The following is a 13,179-nucleotide window of genomic DNA, read 5'->3' as shown; positions in this document are numbered from 1 at the left end:
ATGAACTGCAGAGATCTACAGCTGAGGTGGGAGACTCTGTCCATAGGACAACAATCAGTCGTATATTGCACAAATCTGGCCTTTATGGAAGAGTGGCAAGAAGAAAGCCATTTCTTAAAGATATCCATAAAAAGTGTTGTTTAAAGTTTGCCACAAGCCACCTGGGAGACACACCAAACATGTGGAAGAAGGTGCTCTGGTCAGATGAAACCAAAATTGAACTATTTGGCAGCAATGCAAAACGTTATGTTTGGCGTAAAAGCAACACAGCTGAACACACCATCCCCACTGTCAAACATGGTGGTGGCAGCATCATGGTTTGGGCCTGCTTTTCTTCAGCAGGGACAGGGAAGATTGTTAAAATTGATGGGAAGATGGATGGAGCCAAATACAGGACCATTCTGGAAGAAAACCTGATGGAGTCTGCAAAAGACCTGAGACTGGGACGGAGATTTGTCTTCCAACAAGACAATGATCCAAAACATAAAGCAAAATCTACAATGGAATGGTTCAAAAATAAACATATCCAGGTGTTAGAATGGCCAAGTCAAAGTCCAGACCTGAATCCAATCGAGAATCTGTGGAAAGAACTGAAAACTGCTGTTCACAAATGCTCTCCATCCAACCTCACTGAGCTCGAGCTGTTTTGCAAGGAGGAATGGGAAAAAAATTCAGTCTCTCGATGTGCAAAACTGATAGAGACATACCCCAAGCGACTTACAGCTGTAATCGCAGCAAAAGGTGGCGCTACAAAGTATTAACTTAAGGGGGCTGAATCATTTTGCACGCCCAATTTTTCAGTTTTTGATTTGTTAAAAAAGTTTGAAATATCCAATAAATGTCGTTCCATTTCATGATTGTGTCCCACTTGTTGTTGATTCTTCACAAAAAAATACAGTTTTATATCTTTATGTTTGAAGCCTGAAATGTGGCAAAAGGTCGCAAAGTTCAAGGGGGCCGAATACTTTCGCAAGGCACTGTATGTCTTGAACGATAACCCTCAAACACTAAAGAGCCAGTGTTACCTCACTGTATCCCAGACCGACCCTGGCTGTAAGGGCGTTTGTCTGTAGGAGGAAGAGAAGCGGACCAAAGCGCAGCGTGGTGGTTATTCATGTTTTAATAAATCACTACACATGAACAAACTAACAAAAACAAGAAATGTGAAAACGCAAAACAGTCCTATCCTGTGACACCAAACACAGTGACAGGAACAATCACCCACAAACACACAGTGAAACCCAGGCTACCTAAGTATGATTCTCAATCAGAGACAACTAATGACACCTGCCTCTGATTGAGAACCATACTAGGCCGAAAACATAGAAATGCCCCAAAACATAGAAAAACAAACAGACTGCCCACCCAACTCACGCCCTGACCATATTAAATAAATACAAAACAACAGAAATAGAGGTCAGAACGTGACAGTACCCCCCCCCAAAGGTGCGGACTCCGGCCGCAAAACCTTGACCTATAGGGGAGGGTCTGGGTGGGCGTCTGTCCGCGGTGGCGGCTCTGGCGCGGGACGCGGACCCCACTTCACCATTGTCTTAGTCCGCCTTATTGTCCGCCTCCCTGGCTTACTCACCATGGCCACCCCTCTCAATGACCCCACTGGACAGAGGGGCTGCTCGGGACAGAGGGGCAGCTCGGGACAGAGGTGAAGCAGCTGCTCGGGACAGAGGGACAACTGCTCGGGACAGAGGGACAACTGCTCGGGACAGAGGGGCGATAGCAGCTCGGGACAGAGGGGCGATAGCAGCTCGGGACAGAGGGGCGATAGCTGCTCGGGACAGAGGGGCGATAGCTGCTCGGGACAGAGGGGCGATAGCTGCTCGGGACAGAGGGGCGGCAGCTGCTCGGGACAGAGGGGCAGCTGCTCGGGACAGAGGGACAGCTGCTCGGGACAGAGGGACAGCTGCTCGGGACAGAGGGACAGCTGCTCGGGACAGAGGGGCGGCAGCAGCTTGGGACAGAGGGGCGACAGCTGCTCTGGACAGAGGGGCAGCTGCTCGGGCGGCCCCTGGCTGACTGACGGCACTGGCGGCCCCTGGCTTACTGGCGGCCCCTGGCTGACTGGCGGCACTGGCGGCCCCTGGCTGACTGGCGGCACTGGCGGCCCCTGGCTGACTGGCGGCACTGGTGGCCCCTGGCAGACGGGCGGCACTGGCGGCCCCTGGCAGACGGGCGGCACTGGCGGCTCCTGGCAGACGGGCGGCACTGGCGGCTCCTGGCAGACGGGCGGCACTGGCGGCTCCTGGCAGACGGGCGGCACTGGCGGCTCCTGGCAGACGGGCGGCACTGGCGGCTCCTGGCAGACGGGCGGCACTGGCGGCGCTGGGCAGACGGGCGGCACTGGCGGCGCTGGGCAGACGGGCGGCGCTGGGCAGACGGGCGGCGCTGGCGGCGCTGGGCAGACGGACGGCGCTGGCGGCGCTGGGCAGACGGACGGCGCTGGCGCCGCTGGGCAGACGGACGGCGCTGGCGCCGCTGGGCAGACGGGCGGCGTTGATGGCGCTGGGCAGACGGGAGGCTCAGCTGGCGCTGGGCAGACGGGAAGCTCAGCTGGCGCTGGGCAGTGATAAGATGAACTGTTCCCCTGAAAGAGAACGTGATGGACTAAACACACACACAGCACAACATACACCAACCATACTTACCTGCAACACCACAAGAGCTGTTGACTGACACAAAAGCATGCTCAGCATCATATTGCACAAGGTCCGGAAGATTTTTTTGGTTTAAAAAAAGGGGGATGTAAAATTCATGTGTAAACATACTGAATTATAATTGGATGCATTTTATCGCCGTATCATATATCATATATCATATATCATGTCCTATGATTGGTTAAGACCACCCAGACGGTTAGGTCATGGTCAGTGATAAGTGAACATGCAAGTTGTAGCTAGCTAATAATGAGCTACGTTAAGAAATATCCTGTGGTGCTACATATTATTATTTAGTACTATACGCGCAAAACAAGACACAGACTAGTTCAACTACAATAGCATTCCCACTAAAATATACATAAATGTTTTTTCATGCTATGACTACGATACTTTATATTGTTGTTTATCTACCTTAGTTGAATCCACTGACTGTAAGTTGCTCTGGATAAGAACGTCTGCTGAATTACCAAAATGCTAATGTAAAAAAAAAACACTTGCAAAGCATGCTGGCTATTATTCTAATGAGCTCCACCCCCAAACAAGTACACATTTAGTTGGTCCGGACCAAACCAAATCTGAATGTATCATAGATGTCTATGCTATGTTTCACAAGTTTTGTCTGCACAGTACTAAAAAGAGCCACCTACGATTCCCCACATGGCAGCTTGTCATTGTTGCTAGTTATCTGACCGTCCAGAATCAAAACAGCACTCGCACGCAGCCTAGGTCGTCCCTTGTACAGGATAGTAGGTTACTTTTATTTACTGTTTTGCAAAAGAAACCGTTTACTCCAAACGGAAAACGTTTTGCAATGAAAACAAGTTTCTATTGAACAAATTCAGGTAGGTCCCGTTTCGTTCCGCTTGCTTTGTTTGCTTCCATTTGGTTCTCAAGCGGTAAATGTTTCACATTGAAAGATGTAATGAATACACCCCAGGTGTGCTAGCTCTGGAATAAATCAATGGCTGAGGTTCCCTGAGGAGAGGTTTTAGAACAGTATCACTCACAGTGTAATGAAATGGCTATATTTTACCACTAGAGTGCCTCATTGCCCTTCTTATTGTAAAATGAGCGCTCTAGTTGGCCAGAGAATGTTTATGCATGTATTACTAGTATATGTACATGTAACTGCCAAAATAAACAAAAACCTCGAGGAAATGAGGGACACAAAGTAAATTGAAAGCAGGTGATTCCACACGGGTGTGGCTCCTAAATTACTTAAGCAGTTAATCCCTTCATGTTTAGGGTCATGTATAAAAATGCAGAGTTGCCCATTATTTTGGCTACCATGGCTAGAAAAAGAGATCTCAGTGACTTTGGAAGAGGTGACTCTTCCAAGGGGATTTAAAGGGGGGATTTAAAGGGGGTGTGTGTCTCTCTCTCTCTCTCTCTCTGTCACCAAAATTCAACCCAATTGAACAGTTATGGGTGATTCTGGAACATCAGCCTCAGTGCCACCACTATCAACAAAATACCAAATTATGGAATTTCCCATGGAAGAATGGTATCGCAACCCTGCAATTGAGTTACAAACACTTGTAGAATCTACGCCAAGGCGCATTGAAGCTGTTCTGGCGGCTCGTGGTTGCCCAACACCCTATTAAGACACTTTATGTTGGTGTTTCCAATATTTTGGCAGTCTCCAGTGTCATTGCCAAAGAAACAAACAGATGGGGAATCTTGAGGACAGTGGTTGGTTGGTTGGTTGTTTTTCTTGTGTGTTGCTGCAGAGTCCCAGCAAATTGACTATCCTCGTTCGATCAATTAGAAGGTCAGCTGTCTCACTGTCCAGCAGTTTCCATGATTATAATGGTTATTTATGACTTTGCTTGTAGACACCCTAATCTGGAGGGACATTGTACAGATGGACGTTGTTTGCGAGCCCACTCCGTTGAAGGGCCGAGCTCAAGGGCACAACAGCACGCAGACCCCATCTGGTGTTTCACACAGCAACTTTATGGTCAGCCGTCTAATATGCCCTTCACTGCCCCATCAAATGTTGAGATGGAATGGTCTGTATTCTGATTGGCTCTGTGGATATTGTTTGTGTCTGAGAAACCCCAGGGGTCAAATTGTAGAATGATCTGAGATGTCAAGGGGAACTCGTCTATGTACTTAAAAAAAAAATGTAAATGTATTTTTAGGATTTATTTGGGGTTAGACAGTGACAAGCTTGAATAGAAGGGAGATACAGAGGCAAAAAGGCCTGGATTCAATCCCACACAGGCAGGGGGATCATGCATGTGTCTGAGGCAGGGGCCTTAACAGCTAGGCTAGATCAACTCCAGGCACTAGTACGTGTATTTCTATACTTTACGGCCAGTTTCCCAGACACCAATTATGTCCTAGACTAAAAAGCATGGACAGTAGAAAATCTCCATTGAAATAGCTTAGTGTTCAGGAAACCGATATGTGTGTCTGCATATCTGAAGTAGAGGACAATCAACCCAAGTGGCTCTTCATCAAATGCTTTATTACAAACCAAAACAGTACTTATTCAGATATTGTACAAATATACCATTTTCACTCGAGAGGGAGGTATATATATGGCCTTTTTGGTTTACCACAACTCAAAGTAACTGCATGGCATTGTCAATCAAAGAAAATAGAGTGAGAGAAAACATATTGTCCTTCTAACGGTGTCGGTGTGTTAAAAGGACTTAATGCAAGTAAAACACAAACAGAGGGGACATTAAGAAAGTACAAAGTACTTCAGATTGAATACTTAACCCAAACAAAGAACCTCAAAATGAATTTCTAAAAAATTATAAAACCTTCCTTATTTACAGTCATAGTATTTGTTTTAAAATGATTATTTATATATTTAATTGAGGCAAAAATACCGTTTTGTTCTTTCTCCAGTTAAGTATCAGTGACATGCATATCCATCGTTTTTCAGCTTTGGATGGGTTCTTTCTCCCTTTAACGTTACACTGGTTGGTTTCTAACAGAGATGTCCCATCACTCAACCGATAGTGGAGGTCTTCAGAGTAGACAGACACTAATGAATGACATCAAGATGCACGTTTTGTACTAGCTAAATGAGGGTAATGTCCTTTGGGAGTCGGCACATGGTGAAAAGGCAATGTAATGCCTGTGGTTCACGTTATTCCAATTCCCAGCATGGTTTGGAGCAGACGGTCTTTCCATTCCTCCTGTCTGCCAAGAAAGAGGTTCCAATGAAAAAGGGTGGAAATCTTAATGATTCAGGACGCAGAGCGCTCCGCCACGGCTGAATCAGATGGGCAGCGAAAGGTAGCTAGCAAACCAGGTAAAGAGCCACCAGGATAACTGGAAAATCACTCCCGGTACGTATCACACCCCATCAAACGTCCATAAAAGCTGCATTCAATCAGCCAATAGGCCTCTCTGTATTGGCTTTCAGCAGTATTATGGGAAATTCGAAGAGGGTTGTGATGGGTAATCACTAATAAGGAGCTCTCACTCAGGTGTCATCCTCTCATCTTGCCACTCATCCGTCTCCTGGTTTAAATGAGCTTTTCAAACAGCACTGGGCAAGCTAGAAGTACTCAAGAGACTCACCGAGACAAAGTTGCTGATTTATTTTCGCTCTTGGAACTGCCCACGATTCAGGAGATAATTTCACCTTCCCTACTGGAGTGACGTTCTAAAAAAATTAAATAATACTAAAGGTGAATCTGGTGGATTTCAACCAGGCATGAACCAAAGCCAGGTTAACTTGTCATGTTTTTTCAAGGAGTGTAGACTCCTGAGTACCCCTGTCCTGGCTCCAACCATTTCAGAGGCCAGAGGGTGAGTGCCCTCTGCACTGTGGGGTGAGTAGAGCCCGCTCCCTCCTGGGTGATCTAAGATGAGTGTGCTGGTTTATCCTGGAGGGCGCCACAGCATCATTCAATTCAAATACCTCCTGACATCTCATCCATCACATGAACTGTACTGCGAGGGAGCCAAAATAAGGGGGTGTCTCTCCGGGAGGAAGCAGTCATAATGCTGAAGGACCAACGTGCTGGCAGACAAGAATATCGCTATGCAAAAGTGACGCCTTTGGATCTGAGGAGAGCTCAGGCAAAAATTGACAATTAAGTCAGAGAGAAGGATAGGGCATAATCCAACTTTCAGCCGGGACATTTTATTGAGTTTGAGTTTAAATTCTGTGTTTGGCCACCATGAAGAGACTTTGATAGAATGATTTGAGTTTGGCTGAAACTAGTATGACTACATGGCTAAACAAAATCACTCAAAGCAATTGTCCTTTTCATTCCTCATCTGCTTGAATAGAATCAAATCTCAGATGTACCGTATCGTAGGGTTAACCATTCAAAACGGTGAAGCTGTATTCCTTAATGTTTTGTGAATAATACTTTTCTGTAATTTATTCAATTAAAAAAGGCACTCTTCAGGATCATAATTACCGTTCTTCTATAATTACAAGGTGCCGAATCAACACATATATTATGATGTGTACTGGCCCTTTGTTCCTTTTCCAATAATACAGAACATATTTATCATGTTTTCAGCTACATACACAGTTGCAACTGCAGGGGATTCAACTTATTACTGCAAATCTCTGCTCTTCATTGAAAAATAAGAAGGATTGATCCAATGACTTTATATACTGCAAGATATATCAACACATTCATTAGTTTGTTCATTCAACCGGATTAACGGACATGCTATTTACACAACACAAACAAAAAAACACAATTCATCAAACATCAACAGTGGCACTTTATCGATAGGGCTTATGTGCATCCATTTATTAACAATCCTTAAACATTCTGAGGAATCTGAGATAAATGAAATAAACTATTCTCCACAGCAATACATATCACAGCCATGAATAACCCCTTATGATGACCCTAGGGGATTATATGTCATATATTCCTATGGGTTTATATGACACTGTCCATGAACATGGGAAGATAACGTTACATATGTCCAGACTTGTTAAGTGCATAGTGCTGGATATACAGAAAACATGGAAGCAGGGGAAATCAATACAGATATGTTCATGTTGCTGCGAGTGACCCATGTACAGGTATATAGGGTGACAGGTGACGTGTCTATGTGGAGTCTCTTACTTACTTACTTTTACTTAAGCTATATCATCTTTGTACAGTTACAGGAAACCATCCCTCTTGCATCAGCAGCAGACTTTCATCCACTCTCATTGGTTTGGCGATCGATTGGTGCTTCCCTCCCTCCTCTGAGCCAATCACCATGCCTGCTGGCCTTGGTGGGAATCCAGGGATGCATGGAGGTGTGGATTGCCACCAAAGCAGCCTCAGAGATGTTGATGGCTCGGTGTGGCTCGGTCTGAGAGTTTGGCAGGGGTGGTGCCTAGGCAAGCCCGGGAAAACAGGTGTTTGGAGAGCTGTTTACTTTCCTTGTCTGTTTTTTATTTTTTATTTTGTCTCGTTTGATCTGGTCGGAAGCAGGTGGCGTGAGACACCCAGACACCCTGGCCTGTTCTCTGGGGAGCTATGCAGCCTGTGTTTCTCCTTTGTTTGTTCTTTTCTAGTCCTCTGTTTGCTCTAATGCCCTCCCTCCGTCCATAACCCTCCCACTTTCCCGACTCTGTCAATTCGGTTTAAAAATACCTAAAATCTACTTAGGGTCCTCCCCCTGTTCCTGCCACCTCAGAGTATGATACACATCACTGCCCGCGTTAGCAAAATCAGACAAAAATACAACAAAAGTTCTGTCGTCACGGGAAGGGAATATGAACGTGAGATGTGGCTCTGTATTGCTTGTACAGGAGGAGAGCAAAAGCAAAAGAGCAAAAGCTCTTCTTAAGAAAATATTCCCTTCATAAGAATGCTCTCAATTATACTTTTAGATGGCGACTATGAGTAACGGGGAGTTTTACTTTATGGTATAGCTGATTTTCACAGGGTCTCTGGGGGCAGGCTGGGGGTTGCTGTCAGCTGTGTACGGGTGCTTCTTGTTTCTGTCTGTCTAAGTCCACTCCTTTGTCCCTCCCTTCCCTCTACACAGTCTGGAAGGCCTTGGTCTGGGCAGGGATCATGACCGGCGTGGCCCCCATGCGGGCCAGGTTCCTGGGGCCCAGTTTGGGGGGAGGGCTGGGCTTGGCCGGGGCCGTGCGGGGCTCTGGGGTTTTGGGAACCACTTGTGTGTAGGCGGGGGGCTGTTGGAGGAAGCTGGGGGGCTGGCCGTTCTCCTTGAGGGTGGCCACGGCGGGCAGGCGGGCGTGCGGCCCCCGGGGAGCGCTGCTGTGAACCATGGATTGAGTGGAGGAAGTGCCTGAGCGGGAGCTGCCAGAGTGGGATGAGGAGAGAGAGTTGGGCTTTACCAGTTTGGCCTTGGGAGCCTCAGCATCCTCCCTGAGACAGAGACAAAGACAGGCGTGGCTCAGAACATCGAAGGAATAATTGGTAATATTAATGAAAATAAAAACCTTCCACATAATGCACAATGAGTGCATTAAAGCACATGTATAATGGTTTAAATGCAATGCATTATGAACTTTTACGTCTTCATATAATTATTTGAAGTAGCTGGCCAAATACATGGTACTCTGAATGGCTGAATAACTGGTATACACTTCTTACAATGAACCCTAGTTAGATCAAGTTACGACAGCACATCAACAACATGTGATTGATCATCACTACGTCATTTGCAACCCCTCACCCTTTCTAAACAGTAGTCTGACCTCAGACCGTGTGCGAGTGTGTGCGTACGAGTGGGTGTGTCGCCACTAATGCTCCATATGTAAACAGGACCGAAGCGACGGTCTGCTCTGTGACTCTTCCCTCGCCGTGCCACTCCATTATTGATGCACAGCCATCCCCCTGTGCCTGCATAATTCAGCCTGACACTTGCAAATAGGCAACAGCGTGGATGCTACGCTATCGGCCAAAAATAGCTGCTGTTGTAACAAGCACTGCCAGCAGCATTATCAGACATAATTTAGGATGCTGTTATCTGCTTTAAGAGGTGAGGGAGGGTGCGGCTGTATTGGAGCTACAGTACCAGCGGGATAGGGAGGACAGGGGATGGAAAACATAGGTTAGAGAGAGGATGTGAGGGTTCCCCCACCCTATCTGTTTGTGTATTTACTTTTGGCTATTTCTGGTTGATTTTGTTCTGTGTATTTGATTCTCTGGGAAATTAACCACACTAACCTAAATGTGTTTGGCTCTGTGTGTGTACCTGATCTCGTTAGGGGTCTCCTCCTCCTCGTATTTCTTCTTCTCCTTCTTGCGGAACACCAGCCAGATGATGAGGATGATGAGGAGGACGCCGAAGGACACACCCACCACGGCACCTGCCACCACACCCATGCCCCGCACATCTGAAACGCGCACAAAGATAAATATGATTCACGGGTTGGGAGAAAGTGATAGCTATTACTGTTTTGAAGTCCTACAGATCTTTTTTGGTAACATCTATGGGGTTATAATATGAGGCAGTATGTGTGTCTGTGTTGGTTATAGCCTGGGTTACTCACAGTGTATCTTGACCTCTACGGTGCAACTCTCCTCTCCCACATCGTTGCTGGCGGTACATTTATACACCCCAGTACTCTCCTTGGTCAGGTTCCTCAGTGTCACTATCTCCGAGTTCTTCAAATCTTACACAAGAAAAAAACAGCAGGACAAGGTACAGTGATTGTGATGCAATTTAAAGCTTTTTTCAACTATCCCATCCAGAAACACCATTGCAGGGGATGGTTATTTGGAGAGTGTTTGAACAACCACCAAATTATGATTGCTAAGAATGTAAACTAATTCAGAGTGACCATCCAAACTGGTGTCTCTACTGCATGTTCCTGCAGTATCACTTTCATAATATTTCTGTGGATGTGTGATGAATAGTACTGTTCTCTGTTCCTGATATAAGCTACTGCTTTTTGGACCAATGATCACTGGCCCAATCCCAATCCCAAACTATTAATAGGATTCGATAAGAATCTGCGGCATTGCATTACCCTCTGATAGACTAGGGGGAGTTTTTGCCATATTACCAAAACTATCCAATCCTAGAAGATCTACAGTACACAAAAACATAAGGCTGGTGTTTGATTTGGGATTGGACAACTCAGACCTTTGCTGTAATAGATGTGACTGTGGCCAGTTTCCCAGAACAGATACATGTAGGTAAGGTATTGTTATTGAATAAGAACTTGGTCGAGTCTGCATGGGAGTGACTTGACTGGACACAAATAAGGATACTGAAGGTGGTAAACCTGATTTGAAATTGGTCTGGCATTCTGACACATACTTTAATTACATAAGTATGTTCTGCCCCAAAAGCCCTTAAAGGGGATCTGAAAGAAGAGGATATGGCACAAAAGTGCAGGAAAATGTTTAGAACAGGTATCAAGTTGACTTTTCAGTCAGTTTATGACTAAAGACTAATCTGACTTATGACAGACGTCTTGAAGACTTATGGTTGCACCCATGCACACAGCAAAAACATCCACACACAGAAAGAGTATGCAGTGGACTAGAGGGCTTACCTATGAGGGCAAGTGGGGGCAGCTTCCCTACATACTTTCCCTTGTCCAGCACCCTTTCCCATTTGTAGTTGATGGGGTCAGAGCCGTCTGCAGACTTACAGCTCATCTTAACATCACTACCCTCTAACAGCCGGCCCTCCATCCAACATCGTGGCTTAGAGGGCTTCACTGGGGAGCGGGAGAGAGAGAGAGACTTTGAATTAGATAAATAACAGGTCCGTATTATGGTTCATCATGGGCTCAGGGAGAAAGTCGGGGGTTAAAGTTTACGACGAGACCCAAACTTCACCCTTGACTGACCCACAGACCACCACCCAACCTGACATCTGGACTTATCTGAAACACCTGAGAGACATGGTGCAGAACCTGGGAACAATCGTGGTGGAGCAGAGAGAAGAATTGAGCATCACTAAGACTGAACTCACATGCTATAAGAGCCAAGCGGATAAGCTTGAGCTGAAGATATGGAATATAGTTATATTTTTATGTTATCAATTTAGTGTAGTAAATCATGTTATAAGTAAACCAATGACTATATACTAACTGAATGTTGTCTTAGCCATGGGAACCAGATGGACAAGCAGTAAGAACAGACTGACAGAGTGAGAAAGAGGTGGAGGAGCTGAAGAGAGAGAACACAGGCGAAGAACATACTGTTCGCTTTGAAATACATAATCATGTCATATTGACCAACAGAAAGTCAAACATATCTTGAGTTCTTATGGAGACAAGTTTTTATTCTTATTGATGCAGCCTGGATTCAAACCAAGGACTGTAATGACACCTCTTGCACTGAGATGCAGTGCCTTAGACCACTGCACCACTCGGGAGCCCTTAGTTACATTTGTCCATTTTTCTCCAGAATATTGAGTCATTGAAACTGAAACAGTGCATCCCATATGGAGGCAGCAAACAATGTACCAGGCCAGCTGTGATTTACAACCTGAGAGCAGTATTTTTTGGACTGCCAAAAAATGTATTGGTGAATTATAACCCACTGTTCCCCGGTAGGCTGTCATTGTAAATATGAATTTGTTCTCAACTGACTTGCCTAGTTAAATAAAGGTTAAATAAAAAAAAGTAAAAAAAAAAAAGGCTGGGAATGTCAATACAATCCAACTAGCAAGGGCAATGATCACAAGTCAATCATAATGTGGCTAATAGGCTAGCGTATCTATCTATGTAGCAAGCTAAAAACACAGCCTAACATTAGCTAGATAGCTGGCTAGGAGGATGTCATGTCATGCCATTTGAGGAGTGGGTGAGTGACTGACTTTTTCCCCTGATATAATTTTTCGGTGACTATGCACAGCTAGAGATGCAGGTGTTAGCTAGCAGGAACTTGAACGACTGTTATACAGTTAGCCAGAGTGAATTTGTGAAAGCAATAGATATGCTATCTACTCCGATTTCAGAGCAGTCTCGTCTGAGTGTGTGAGAGCATAGAACAACTGATGAATTTACGAACGCGCAACACCTGTTGAATACGACTGGTGTCAGTAAATGTAGGCGAACAATGTAATAGTTAGTCAAGAACGCTCTAGATAATATGTTAACAGCCTAACCAGCTCTGCTACAGCGTGTAAAATGGTCAGAGTGACATCTGCTCTCATTTGTGTCTGGAAGTAGCTAGCTAGCAAGCTAGCCAACTTTAACCAGTTAGCTTGGGTGCTTGGTTGGGACAAGCATGTATTGGCAGGCAAGCAGCAAAAGGGTGAGGAGGCTACAATTCCCCATTTTTTTAATCAGTGGAATTTATACGGCCAACTAGCTGAAAAGGTTTGAGAGGGTTTATCTTTGTTCGTTAGATTTTGGCTCATCTTGCTCTGGCTAGCATTAGTTGTTGATTTTATTGTTATTGATGTGTATAACTGAGGGAGAGAGAGCCTACCTTTTCATGTTTTTTTTTTTTTATCAATAGGACTGTAAATTTAAGATGACTCCTGTGGTGTATACATATTTGCAGAAATCCATTCAGGTGTATTTTGTAGCTTTGGGTGAATACATTCTAATCATCTAAAGTCGCGCTGTTGCAAC

General features: G+C 45.3%; 1 protein-coding gene across 3 annotated transcripts in view; it reads right to left on the bottom strand.

Annotated features, from left to right (window-relative positions):
- Positions 1-5,127: 5,127 nt before the first annotated feature.
- LOC110537709 (CXADR-like membrane protein) overlaps positions 5,128-13,179 on the bottom strand; it is a 123,993-nt gene continuing 115,941 nt past the window's right edge. For all 3 annotated transcript variants that reach the window (XM_036937677.1, XM_021623977.2, XM_036937678.1), the window contains exons 4-7: positions 11,143-11,310; positions 10,132-10,254; positions 9,834-9,975; positions 5,128-9,001 (exon numbers count right to left, since the gene is read on the bottom strand). In XM_036937677.1, the coding sequence (XP_036793572.1) occupies positions 8,647-9,001; positions 9,834-9,975; positions 10,132-10,254; positions 11,143-11,310 (788 nt within the window). In that variant the 3' untranslated portion in view covers positions 5,128-8,646. The remainder of the gene's footprint in view (positions 9,002-9,833; positions 9,976-10,131; positions 10,255-11,142; positions 11,311-13,179) is intronic.

The sequence above is a fragment of the Oncorhynchus mykiss genome, chromosome 12, assembly GCF_013265735.2.
Source record: "Oncorhynchus mykiss isolate Arlee chromosome 12, USDA_OmykA_1.1, whole genome shotgun sequence".
In the NCBI taxonomy this organism is placed as follows: domain Eukaryota; kingdom Metazoa; phylum Chordata; class Actinopteri; order Salmoniformes; family Salmonidae; genus Oncorhynchus; species Oncorhynchus mykiss.
The sequence above is the reverse complement of the archived record's forward strand: the minus strand, read 5'-3'. Positions and strand labels throughout refer to the sequence as shown.